We start from the raw sequence: 13,415 nt of genomic DNA, 5'->3' as shown, positions 1-13,415 counted from the left end.
TCCAAGGTAAGTTGGGCTAAGTGAGAAAAAAATCATCCCCACAGCATTAGTTGCTGGAGAATGCTGAAAAACTAGTGACAGTTCTGCTTTGAGAGCAGAGCTTATCTAGCCATACGCAGGCTTGCCTCTGGGAACTGAGAAGAGCAGTTCAGATTTGGGCACTAGGTAGGTCCATAACTAGGCTGACATGGACTACTTAGTTGTATCACTTACCTCTGCTATGAAGGGACAGTGGTTTCCTAACTCAAAATCAAACCTGAACTTTATAAAGGCATGCGAGATATCTATCTTTGGGCACTTGAAGTTAGAAAATACAAATAATGTAATCCCCTATGCATTTGGCAGATGGAGACCTTGATTAACCACATACCCCTGACTGCAGAACAGCAGATTTAAATGGTACAGTAGAGGTGGAAGGGCTGGAGCAGCGATGGGCTTAAGCTTTACATCCATGAAAAGGAATTTGTGGAGAGGGGATATGATGAGGTGCATCTGAATAGACTTTCACAAACCAGTTCCTGAAATACTTTTATTTCTATAGTAAGTTTTAGTATCTTCAGGATGAATGCCTCACACCCGAAATTCTTGTTACTGTTCATATGGCAAAATAAACACATAAACAGTACATATTGTTTGATTTTTTTTTCTGTACTTTTATCTAGACTTATATACAGTTATATTTTATTTTGTTGGCTGTGATTTGAATCATATTCTGTAACAGCAGTGCCACGGGAATGTAAGGGTAGGCTTATAGTGGATAAGGACCCCATCGTTTTTATTTATTCCTGTAATCACAAGTACACGGAAGTCTCTGTGAAGCAAATCTGTAGTAACAAAACTTCTGCCTAAACAGTTTCTGCATAAAAGATACCAGGGAGATGTTTGAGAAACCAGTTTAACTTGTCAGCCATTTTCTCATTAAAAATCCATGCACTGCAAGGTGACTTCCAGGCCCTCTGTGTCTGACATGCGCTGGTGGAGATTTGGTAGTGAATGCTTTTTGTCTAGCTGATGGAGGGAAGAGTGTAAACTAACCTGTTCTTCTAGGTCAACAAAACTCATTACTTCTAGTGAACAGGACAACATTCAGTATTTCTATGAGAAATGTTTTTATTGGGGGGGGGGAGGAGGGAAGCAAGGCCTAGGGTAAATTGACCTACAGAGGCAGCTGATGGCATTTCAGAAAAACTGCCTTTTCAAATTGCACTCCCTGGATGAGTTAATCGTGATAGATTCATTATTTGTTTGTGATTTTTTTTTTTTTTTTTTTTTTTTTAACACATGGGAAGGTAAGAAACACAGGGTTCTGCATTTTGCAGATCTGATGCATTGAAACAAAACTTTGGATGAAGTTTTGTAGGTTACCCTTAAGTCTTTTAGAAAATTATCGCAGTGCAGACAGAAAGTGCTTTGTATTACTCAGCTAGTATAATCAGCTAAGCCTGATATACCCAGGTTGTGTTAAGTACATCTGAGGAAAAAAGCAGGATGTCAGCTGAAATACTAAGCTAGTTGTTGATTAAAATAGAAACACCTCTGTCTATGCCAACATGTAGATTAAAACGCAAATACAACCGAATTAGGATAGCTACGAAGGTAAGCTGGGCTCAGGGTTTGGAAACAATGGGATCTTCAAAATCAGTAGTGTACTCTATTACCCAGGCTTAAGTTTAGTGGAAAACCAAAATTAGTCTGTAAAGGTAATAAATACAGCTGCTCTGTGTCCATATATTTCTGAAAGAATCATTAAGCTAGCATTCCTGAAGCATAGAACCAATGGTAAATAAACCAAATTGAAAAGCAGCATGTCAAAATCCATATTAGAAAGGATTCTTTTAAATGTATACAGCATGATGCAATTCACTGCTACAGCATAAGACTCAAAGGGAAAGTTTCACAGAATCGGAAAGGAATTAAAGATAGATGTGCTTAATGAGAGCATCTAGTGGTACACTTAATGGGATGAAGAAAATTCAAATAATGTGCCTAGTGAATTGAGGGAAGTGTTAGAAATTTCCACCGAAGGCTGGGGTTATCCTTTATGAGGTTTCCTGCAACAGCCTCTGAAACTTCTGGGTCTCCTTTCAGGCTGCTTCTACCCTAAAACTTCCAGTAATATGTCTACTACAGTAGTGGTGGTCAGAACGTGCTGGGTTTACAGGCAAATTCACTTGACCTGGAGGGTGCAATAAATTGTATCAAAAAAGGCAGTGTTAGACATGACCTCATACAAGATACCTGGCAAAGTAGACCTGATCTGACATAGTAGGAACCTAGTGGTTCCATTTGAACACAGTCTGGTGTTAATTTTCTCAGTTTTTTCTATGCAATTTCTGAATCTAAGCACCTACCTCAGGAAAAGAGAAGTCTTTTTGTTTCAGAATGTCCTGAGTTCAGAGCTTAAACCACGACACAAAATTACAAACAGACAAGTTCTAAACTGAAGATAATTGGTTTAGTTTAAGTATTTTGTTACACTGTAAACCTGATCTCCTACTATTTTCTAAACTGTTAGTTACCAACTATCATCACATCATTTTAGGATGCCCTGAAGAGGAAACAAAAAGGAGTGTAAATTTACCTGGCAGTGGGTAAGCCACTTAAATATTTATTTTTTCTTATTATTACTTAAGGATGGATTTGCCAAATCAAAGGGAGGTGATGAGAAATTAGAAAAAAGTAGTATGTTGTGTTTTATTTTTTTTTAGTTGTGTTCACTGTGTGTGTACTTGCACACACATCTTTGGATATGTATATACTCACTCTATAGCTTGTAGTGTAGTTGATTATAAAGAATACAAAAGACATTCTGTTGTAAACTTTAAGTAATATTTAATAACTTTTAAAAAATAAAATGTATATTTTAAATTTTGTTCTTAATATGAATGCACAAAAATGTATCATTGTAGTTGCATCGACAAAATGCAAAGAACTGAGGAGCCCTGCCCGCTGTTGTAAGAAACTCGTGACAATCTAGGAGAATTCACAACAGAATCCAAACAAAATTTCCCATGGCAAGTCCTGACTTGTTTCCTTCTGTGACTTGTCTAACTCAGTATGTATGAAGACATTCATGCTTCGCAAGAATTCTTGCAGACGAAGTTAATGAAGGGACTGGTTTTAAAATAAATGCCACAATCAACTGCTGGTTTCTGTTGCTTACCTTTGGTGCCACATCTATAGCACAAGAATGAACCTAAGGGGCAAGTAAGTGAAAGGTTTCAACTTTCTCCATGCCAGCCACCTCCTGCACTATGTGAATGGGGGAAGCAGCAGCCGGGAGCCACGTGCACTAAAAGATGTAACCGATTCATAAGCAGCTTGTGAGAAGTGAGGGCTTTGTGTGGATTTACATAGCAGCTGGACAGCTGGTGCAAGATAAAATATTTTTTGCAGCTTCTGTGCAGTTTCTTCCTCTCTGTATTATAAATAGTACAATGCTGCATTTAAATGGTAATTATTAAGTGGTAGAATAAACCTTTATGAGTTTAGATTATTTGAGGGAGAGGAACAAAGAAGTATTCATAGAACAGAAACTGGAGTGAATTTCAGTGATTGTGCACTGTAAAATCTGGAGCTAAATAATTCTGTTGTACGAGCGGTAAGATTTGGCTGCTACCTACAGTTACCATAAAGGAAAATAAACCATATTCTATTAAATATATATATGTATTATCATAATTGTGAAGGCAATAAGCCAGTAGTATATTGGACTGAACATAAAAGCTAAATTCTGATGGTGCTGAATTCAGTAGGTCCAGCCATGCACACCACATGTGCCTTCACATCTTGTCACTAAGCAGAAAGAGCAAGGAGTATGACTTAGGAGTGCTCTCGTGCAATGTCTTTGTTGCCTTTGGGTCTGTCTGTCATTTAAATGTATTGAGTCCTCCATGTTTAAAGATAAGAAGTGAGAATAACATGACATTTACTAAAAGTGACAAGACACTAATGGAAGCGATTGGAATTACTTCAGTGTTGCTGTGCATTACATACAGTATAAGCAGCCTTTTGAATGGGTATTATGTATTACAGGGTATTTATTTATAATCAACCAGTTCAACATGAAGTTTTATGCATAATATGGAACTATCTTGTTTGTTTGATTTTAAAAAAGGATTGTTGCTGTTACATATTGCAAAATGTTCTGACCTCGTCAGCAAAGCAAAGCTGCAATGCTTTTAAAAAGAAAAATATGGTAAACCTGAGGCTTGTGATGTGCAGTATGTTCTGAGGTTTGAAATTGGATTGTGTTGTTAATGCCTTAAGCACCATAACATTTGTTTGGCCTGTGTGAAGATAGCTAATAACATCAAATGTAGAAAATAGGCCAGTTCAAATTATAAACAAGTTGCAGTAGCATCTTAGTTGGCAGTGTAAGTTGGTAGTGTTTAAAAACTGAATTATTAGCAGCAATGTGTAGTCTGGGTTTTTTTCTTTCAGCAGTTAGTGCCATATGTTTCTGCTGCAGTGACTGCAATTTACAAAGTGAGTGTTGCTTTTACTGCCTATAGATATGTGTTTTTGAAAACCAAGTTAGTTTATCTTGTAAAGAAACCTGAACCGTGGAAAATTATTAGAGGGAACCACAAGATGTGACTTGTCTTCAGTCTCTGATTCTCATTTTGTTTCTTCTGTAGGTTTAGCTGAAGTCTGGCAGTCTAAGAGCTCAGCACACATTACTGGGAGACTCACAGGATGAGGCGTTATGATCTCTCTCTTTCCTACACCACCATCAGGCAAATTGATGAGAGTTACCCTCTGTGGGAGCTCTGCTGCACAACGGTTTGCTCTTATCAACTGAGCCATCATGAGCTTTCTGTCTCTGTGTTAATTTTTAATGGCAGGATTCACTACAGATAGACTTGTCCACCTTTTATCTTTCTTAAAAGTCGATGTTTTATTAACACATTCATCACTGTTACGCTGTTTTTCAGTGGTGAAAATGCTGAGCTGTTAGGAGGAGCACCTGTGTGTGCAAACTATATACCATGGGAAGAACTAATGCTGCAGCTAACCTGGAATCGTGTCCATGCAGGTAAGAAAGGAACAGAGTGGAGAGAGGGAAGGAATAAACTTACAGCATCTTTCAAAAAGCAGGCCTGTTGCTTTCAAAAAGCTAGGCCTGTCAGCCTAGGCTCAAGAAGCAAAGAGCATTGAGACTATGGTGACTGTAACACCAAGAGTAAGTCTCCTGCTTTAGGGTGCAGGGTGCCTGTGTGTGGGCTACTCACATAGTTTAACCTTTATCTTGGGTTGAGGTGGGTTAATATTTCTCAAGGCTTGTGAACATGGCAGTAAAATCCTTTAGTGGTGGTGAGGTAGCTGTGTTAGTGAGTGATTGGGAAGCCACATAAAACACACGCAAGTAATACCTTACTTTCAGATCAGCCTGCACAGCTAAATGCCCAATGCTACAGATGGGCATCATGCATAAAGGTGGGGGGTAGAGACATTGGAAGATACTTGCTGTTTCACACACCAGACTCTCCGAAGCACTTTCCCACAAAACATGGAGTAGTTCAGGCCTGAGGGTAAGAACACTGCAGGAAATCATCAAAGAGAGAAAAAAAACTCCAAAACCTAAGCAGTGAGAGTAGTATTTGTCAGTGGTGCAGGTCCAGGAAAGAGTTAGTTACAGGTGTTACGGAGAATGTTCAATAGTCAGGGGCTTGGCAAGTTCAGCTTTACTGCTGGAAATTGCCTTTAAATCAAAGCAAGCAAAATGTCACTCACAGCTGAGACCTGCAGTTGTAAGCACTAAAGGTACAGGGTAACTTTTTCTTGCCTGAATTTGATGCATGCTTCTTGTCTATCACAGTAGGAATGGCTGCACTGAGCTTTCTGGGAAAACAGGGCACCATGGTTGTCTCTCTGGTCTGTTGTCATTGGCCAAGAGGTCCTCGAAGGCTGGCTGCAAGGAGCAGGCCAGCTGCATTCCTCTGTTTGCCTGTTCCCTGCTGTGTTCTTTGCCTGAGTGTTTCAGCATCTCCCTGTCCCATGTGCATTATCCAGGGTTGCTTGCTGATGGGGAGTCGTGTGTTTGAACAACAGGAAACATCTGATTCTTAACCTCATCACTACAAGGTGTGCACATAAGGGTGCTACATAAATTACTTCAGTTACCAATGGGTGGGGAAATTGGACAATTGGTGGCTGTTTCCTGGCTAAGGAAAGTTATGATTTCAATTTCTGCAAATTCCAGAAAGTGTGGGGTAAATTCTAGCCACAGTCAGGCAGAGGGAGATGGGTCTGAAAAACAGAATTGAGACGTGACCCCAGTTCTAACAGACACTCATGTGTCTTGGCTGTTGCAAGCATGCGGCTGAGGGGAAAAAAAATCCTAAGCATAAAAACATCTGAAATTTTAATAACTCTCAAAAATGAGCGATGTGCAAAAAGATTTTCTTCAGCAAGGCAAACTCTATCATACCTGCAGATGATGATATCCCAAAGTAAATTAATGAAATGGTGACATTCAGGGAAGGAACAGCTTGACAGCTTTGTATGGATCTTCAAGTGTGGAAATGAGTGATATTTTTTGGCAGACTAACTTGCAACAGAGATGATAAAAAAATAAAACCATAGTAGAATGACAGAGGGAATGCGCTCACAAGTTGTTTACTGAAATGAAGATACAGCTGAAAGTAATTATTTGTTTCCCAGAGGTATAAGTGGTAGTGCCTCCTCCAAGAAGTAATAGTTGGTTATTTCAGTTGGAATGTAAAATGGAATAGAAAGGTTTCCTCTTTTCTGAGGTTAGGTGCTGGGTATTTTTACCTCCTTTCAGAACATATATGTATATGAATGTAATATATATTACATACACAGTCAACCATCTATATGCCACTGGCAATTAATAAGTGAGACAATGTCCAATATTTTTTTCCCTTAACAGCCAGATCTCGCTCTACAGATTCTGATTAAAAGCCCAAGTTTGCAGCACAAACGATTAAAAATACTCCTTTAAAATAACATATTTCTGAAGATGATCCTCTCCTGGCTACAAAATCATCTTGAGACACTTGGAGGCAGGGCTGCTTGATCTTGACGTTTTAGCTTTATGCAAAATGTAGTAAAAGTACAGTTGCATTCTGTGCTAGCTACTCTGTACCTTCTTGCTGGAGAATACTCATTTTCTATGCCCTCTCTTCCAGATCATGGGATGTAGGAAAGCAAGCTGTCAGGTTTCACAGAGGTTGCCTCAGTGGAATCTTCCTACCATGGGTTTGCGGATCAGTCCCTCATAAGCAGCCTCCTTTGCCTTGCCATAGGCCACGGAAAAGGAACCATTGCTCTTGGGAAGTTTCCTTCTGTTTAAAGACAAGGATCCTTCTTACCTGTACCAGTTCAAGTACTGACTTTTTCTTTTCTTCCTCCTTCAGTGAAGTGGGGTGATTCACAAAATCTTCAGAAAGATAGCATTATACACAGTTTATAGTACAAAGAGGGGGGAAAAAAAGGTCAGATGGATGAGCATGAAGGAGATTTCTCCTGTGTCCTTTGGAGGAGGAGCAGAAAGAGTGGGAATGCTATCTATGCACAGTAGGTGTCTGCCTTGACTACCTGACAATACATGGTCATTGCAAAGGTGAGTCCAAGAATCTAAGAGAAAAAGAACACAATTGTTTTTCAGTAAGCAACACTCCCCCCTTTATTGGGAAAAAAAAAAGAAAAAGAAGAAAGAGGCAAATGTGCTCCCACTGGCTTTGCTCACACACAGGAAGACACATCACATACTGCTTTTCCTACTGGTTTATGTCCTTGTTCTGTTCCTAGTTTCTGTCTGCCTTTTGTCCTTACCTGTATTGCTGGTTTACAGAATGAACAATGAGAGCATGGGAGAACTGACTTCTCCATGAAAAGCAGCTTCCAATTACTGGGAAGAGAGGTATATTGAAAAGAACTGTTTGGATGACTTTTCCTCAAAATTATTTTATAGTAGCAACCCACAGCTATGGGGCTGTGTGGTTATCTCTGTAGCTATTGCTTTGAAAGACAATGACACTTATCCCTGACCCAAAGGATGCTGTGGTTTACTGTACTGTACTTTTCCAAGTGTATGTGTGCACAGGGAATCACTGGAGACTGTCCATGCATTAATCGTAACCATCAATGCCTCATCAACAATGTATGTCTTTTTCTACTCAGCCTATTCAAGACAAGCAGCAGGGAGGTAGCAGTTCTTCTCCCAGCCCAACTGCAGACCTGCTGTGCCACCTCTGGTAGATTACTTCATCAGAAAGGCATGTGGAAGAGTCTCATATATTGCTTCCAGCTGAAGTATTTATATGACTGTACTAAATAGTTCTTACTATTCCTTTGCAACCTCACTATAAAAAATTGTCATTGAAATAAGGGTTTCCAAAGTAGACCTTTTTTCTATGAATTGTACTTTAAGCATTTAATTTGACCACTTCAGATTTAGTCTTTACATAAATTGTAGTACTTCTTAATGAGTATTTTGAAAGAGTACATTAATAACACACATACTACTTTATAAATAAAGAAAAAAAAAATAAAGCTGTTACGACCCTCATTTCCCTTTCTTCCACAGTGAAATGAGACTGTTAGGCTTTAGTGTGCTGCTTTATAGTAACCACATGCCTTTTGAGGGTATCCCCTGAATACTGCCTTCTGCTTCTTAGCAAAGGAACACCTTCAGGGACAGCTGCGTAATAAAACCTTGGTGGCTGAATTTGTTTTATGAGTTCAAGCATGCATGACTAAAGAAGATTCTTCTGTCATGTGTGCTGTATGTCCTCCAAGTTGTCACTGGCTATAATTCTAACTATAAGACTGTTAACATGAAAAACAAAAGCTGTCACGTGCTTGGAGCCAGAACATCAGTGTAACAGCAATAATAGAGGAAGCCCAATTTATTTTAGATGACAGTGCATCAAAACTTTTGTCTTCAGTTAGATTTGATCACATAGTTGAATGATAGGCTAAAAATCTTTAGTATTCTAAGATGTTTTCTCTGTACTTCCCACCATTTATTAGGAATATTAATTAACATTTTGAAATTACCTGAAGTGTTTTCTCCCATGCGAACTAGCGATGGCTTTCTGTCAGAATTCTGTATTCTCTTAGATTAACCTAATTATAATCAAGGTCAATGAGAAGGCTGACATAGGCTGCTGGGCTATTAATATATCTTTTAAAGACTCCCTAAATGCTGAATAGATTCTCAAAAGCTGTTTCTTAAAATATGGTTATATACTAACAACAGTCTTACATTGTCTTTCTGCCAGATGATCTTCTTGTGCTTTTCCTAAGCACATCTGCTTACTATACTGGAAAACAAAACCCAAAACTACTGAATTCAAGCCTGTGAGGAGTCAGGCATTTGCATTAATAAGTTGCAGCCAATACATGACACATGAAAGAGTAAGATGTATGCCATTCTGCCCCATCCGACATAGTGGGAATGAGTGGCATTTTGATCCCAGGCTCTCTCTTGCTGCTGCTAGTGATATACCATGCAAAATTACACCCTCCCACCCCGCCATGTTCATCTGGAATTACAGGATATGAAATCGCTTAGGAATGCCATCCTTTCTGCTTATGGGTTGAGTGTGAGGAAGGCAGAGCTGGAAACTAAACCTCCAGCTTCACTGCATTCAGGAATGGGACCTTGGGCACATAAATGCAAGGCTGATGTATAGTTGAAACGGCTCCAGCACAGCTTTCACCTGTGTACCCCCAGGCTAAGGTTTGTGCCACTGCACTATGTCTGCAACCATGGCAAGCTGGTTTAAAGACACAGGTACGTAAGAGTAAAGTTATGCTGGAAACAACTGCAGGTCAAAAATCTGATGTGCAAGGCTATGCCCATCTTTCTTACCTACCCCATTTCCCTGCAATTAATAGAAAAGGAGGATGGTTCTGTTGGCAAGATTTAGTAATAGTAACAACATCCCAGCTTGTAACTCACCCTAGGACTGAGAATGGGGTTGAAGACTTAATTCTGTTTTTAGGCTCTCTTAAAGTTAGATATTTAGCCTAAGCAGATGGTCCTTTCCTGGACAAATACAGGTACCCTAAAAGGCAATTCACCCTACTCTGACTAGTCTTCCGTCTTTGGAGGGCAAGGACTATCTCTGCACTGAATCTAGCCTAAGCCTTAGGTAAACCACTTGGTAAAGTGCCTGCTTTTTGTAAGTGCGTGCTGCATAAACCAGAAAATGCATGCAGTATTCCTAGTTCTGTACTTTGTGTGTAGTATTTTAACTAAATTAAAACATAAAAGACCTAAATCTTGCAGAGTTCTACAGTAGTATCATGCAAAATTTGGAATTACTAAATCAGGCTTGGGCAGAAACTATCTGGATCTATGATTACTTAGTTACAATTAATTAGGATTTGAAAACTGGTTGATACTAAACTGTACCTGCACCATCGCTGTGCACAGTCCAAAGATTCCCACTGCTAGTAAGTTTTCCTGGAGCCATATTTTCACTGTTTCGTAGCAAGGCTGGAAAAAAACAAAACACAAAAGAATATGGTATTAGCCATAAACACACAGCTCTACTCCTCTGGGAATACAGCCAGGAAAGAGCCAGCTCAGACTAGCCTGCTAGGTATCTGGGTTACCATTTTGGTGTTGGAGCAACTACCATGTATTTCTGGGTTGAAGCTTGAACATGGAGTACTCATTCTAATGACATAAAAAAGTGCACCTCTAAAATGCCACATGAGCACTGCTCTGTATGAATTAGGCCAGTAATTAAAAAACAAAAACAACCAACCAAGCAGTGGATTTGAGCCCACTTTGGCCTCTAAAAAACAACCAGAAACAGAACTTCAGAATGAGCCTTTAATTTTCTCCATGTTTCAGAAAAACAAAATTTTCGTACACTATATGTGTATCAAGTGAGAGCTGCTCAGTAGCTACTCCTGCTGCACCCGGGCCTGTTTCGTACCATTTCCTATAATTTCAAATTGCAGTATGGGCTCTCCTCCATTATTTTCTTCCTGCTTTAAATTCTGCAGTAGCTGTAACCTCATGTTCCTGGCCCAGTTTTGGGGAGGGTTGACTCGACCCAAGTGAAACCTTACTTTAAATAATGTGTAAAGAACAAATAATATCTGTAAGACAACCTTGTACAAAAACTATGCCCACTGTCTTGTAAATGTATGTGGCCAAGAATCAGTCAGCCTTAAGTTAGTGGCTTTAACGTATGTATAAAGGAAAACCTATTAATGCTCACCAGAAGACATGGTGTTGACCTGCACTGATCTTCATACTCCAAATAAAACAGAAGAACTTTTAAGTCCTTAAATTCAAAATTTGACTTGGAGCTATTTAAGAGGTAGAAGGGAGCCCGCTTTGGTTGGAACTCAGCCTGTGCCAGTGCCAATCTATTTATATGAAATCTCTAGAAAGTGTCCAAGAAAGCTTTACTCATTGTCTTCCCAAACCCTTAGAACCAGCAAAACTTCCTTATAATTCCATTTCATCAGATGGCCTTACTCCACACCCCTCCTGGGTAATTGCACTATGTGCAATTACCACAAAGAATTGCTGAGCTAATTTCAGAGTAGAATTTAGGCTCTGACTATCTATCTGCTATGGAAGAATTTTGCTGAAGAAATCAGAGAAAAATTATCCCATGGAGTATTGAATTTGATTACAGGCAAGTGCAGAAACTCACTGTAAAAAAGACTGCTGCTGGCAATTCAGTGGCACAATTCCCACCTGCCTGCTGTGCAGTGAAAGCCCCTAATCTGGGTGTCCTGGCAGAAGCAGAGCACTCCAGGCTCACTCAGTCCTCTTACCTCACAACTGCCTGGGCCATGGTAAGCTATGGCTGCAGCTCCAGGGCTTGTGCTCTGCATGTGTGGATGAGCCATTTGCCTTTATCTCTGCCTGACTCCAGTAGATGGGACATTAAAAAGTACAATCCTGTAATTTACTAGCTAGATCTTCTAGACTGTGCTCCTGATCAGTGTTGGAAGGTACTTGTCTGTGATGTGAAACAACAGCTTAGAGCCTACTGAATGGAAAGCCTTCAGCCTGTGAAAATAATTAAATTGGCAGTTTCATTGGAGGTCAAAAGCCACAGCTCAACATGAGCCTTCTGAAAGCAGCTGATAGAAGATGAGTAAGGGTACATCATACCTTACCATCTGTTTAGCCTTGCAAATGCTGAGGTGCCTGCCCTTTAGCTGGGTTGCAAGGCAGCTGCCAAGCTGCTTCTGGAGAGTTACTCACCGCTTTCCACCAGGTCCCTGGGGAATGGAGCCCACAGTTCTCACTGAATTCTAAGCAGCAGGAGTCCGGCACACGAGTTGTGTTGTACACTTCAAACCAGTCAGTGTAGTTGGAGACTCCACAGCATCTGAACTGGAAAAAGAAGAACCAAGACGGTACTATAAATATGATCTGGAGTTGGATGTTCAGTGTATTTTGATTACACCAGCAGAGGCTTGAAATGTTACAGGAAGTATTTATTTCCTCAGCTTTACCCAAATGGACTGTTTCTCCCACTCTTTTATTATGTTCAAATATGGTCTTGCATGTAGCTAACATTGATACAAGAAGCGAAGGCGCTTATTTGCAGTGGCAGGACACTGCAGGAGCTGAAACAGGACAACCCCAGCAAAGTACTGAGGTTAAGAGTTGATGTGGCTGAGCAGGATTCTAATGATTGTTTGCAGCTTGTCAGCAAAAAAAATATTTAAGATACAGATAGAGCACCCAGGAGATGAAGATACTGGGATCTCTACAGCACACACTTCTGAAATCATGATTGAAGTTAACAAGGCAAATTCTCTCTAAACTGTTTGTTAATTGCTGGTCACCTTGGAAAGACTCAGTAAAAGATGTATTTCCTCCCCTTTTTGGTGCAGTTCCTTAATGCCAACATCTAATGCTGCTAAATAGTGGTACTTTAAGTGTCTGCATATGATGACAGTGTGCAATGACTATGTTAGTGCTAAATTAGAAGGTTTGACTTCAGAAGTGGGATGAAAGAGCTAGGGAATGGCTCTGCAACCATCTTCCCCCTCGGGGAACTGGTATATTCCTGTGATACAAAATAAGCTAAGACTCGTTACCATATAGCTGTATACACCATCTGTTACTCCTGTTCTAACTCCAAAGTATGAATGTGTGGGTATTTAGACGCTTTACCACTAGTAAGTAAAGCAACACAACACTGGGGTGCAGAACTGCTCTCTATTGGCAGTATTTCATACTTTTTCAAGGCTATACCAGCCACCTATTTAGCCCCACAATGACTTGCCAAAATCTTCCTTTTTAAATGTGATTTTATATAAGCCTGTACAGTATTTTTCTCATCCCTGTAGAGATTGTTCGTCTTGTTTCTGATAGACTCGGAATCATGCAGATGCCTGCATCACCGGGCCCAGGGACCTAATTCAGATCCTGATGTCTACACTGGCCTGTG

General features: G+C 39.9%; 1 protein-coding gene across 1 annotated transcript; it reads right to left on the bottom strand.

Moving 5' to 3' along the window:
• Positions 1-7,488: 7,488 nt before the first annotated feature.
• Positions 7,489-12,349, bottom strand: TSPAN4 (tetraspanin 4; the record flags this gene model as incomplete). The annotated part of the gene is made up of 3 exons (XM_010020457.1): positions 7,489-7,605; positions 10,394-10,477; positions 12,218-12,349. Coding segments are annotated over 3 exons (285 nt in total), but the record flags the coding sequence as incomplete, so codon positions are not given.
• Between the last annotated feature and the right edge of the window lie 1,066 nt (positions 12,350-13,415).

Source organism: Nestor notabilis, unplaced genomic scaffold (genome assembly GCF_000696875.1).
Source record: "Nestor notabilis isolate BGI_N333 unplaced genomic scaffold, ASM69687v1 scaffold10428, whole genome shotgun sequence".
Taxonomy (NCBI): Eukaryota; Metazoa; Chordata; class Aves; order Psittaciformes; family Psittacidae; genus Nestor; species Nestor notabilis.
The sequence above is the reverse complement of the archived record's forward strand: the minus strand, read 5'-3'. Positions and strand labels throughout refer to the sequence as shown.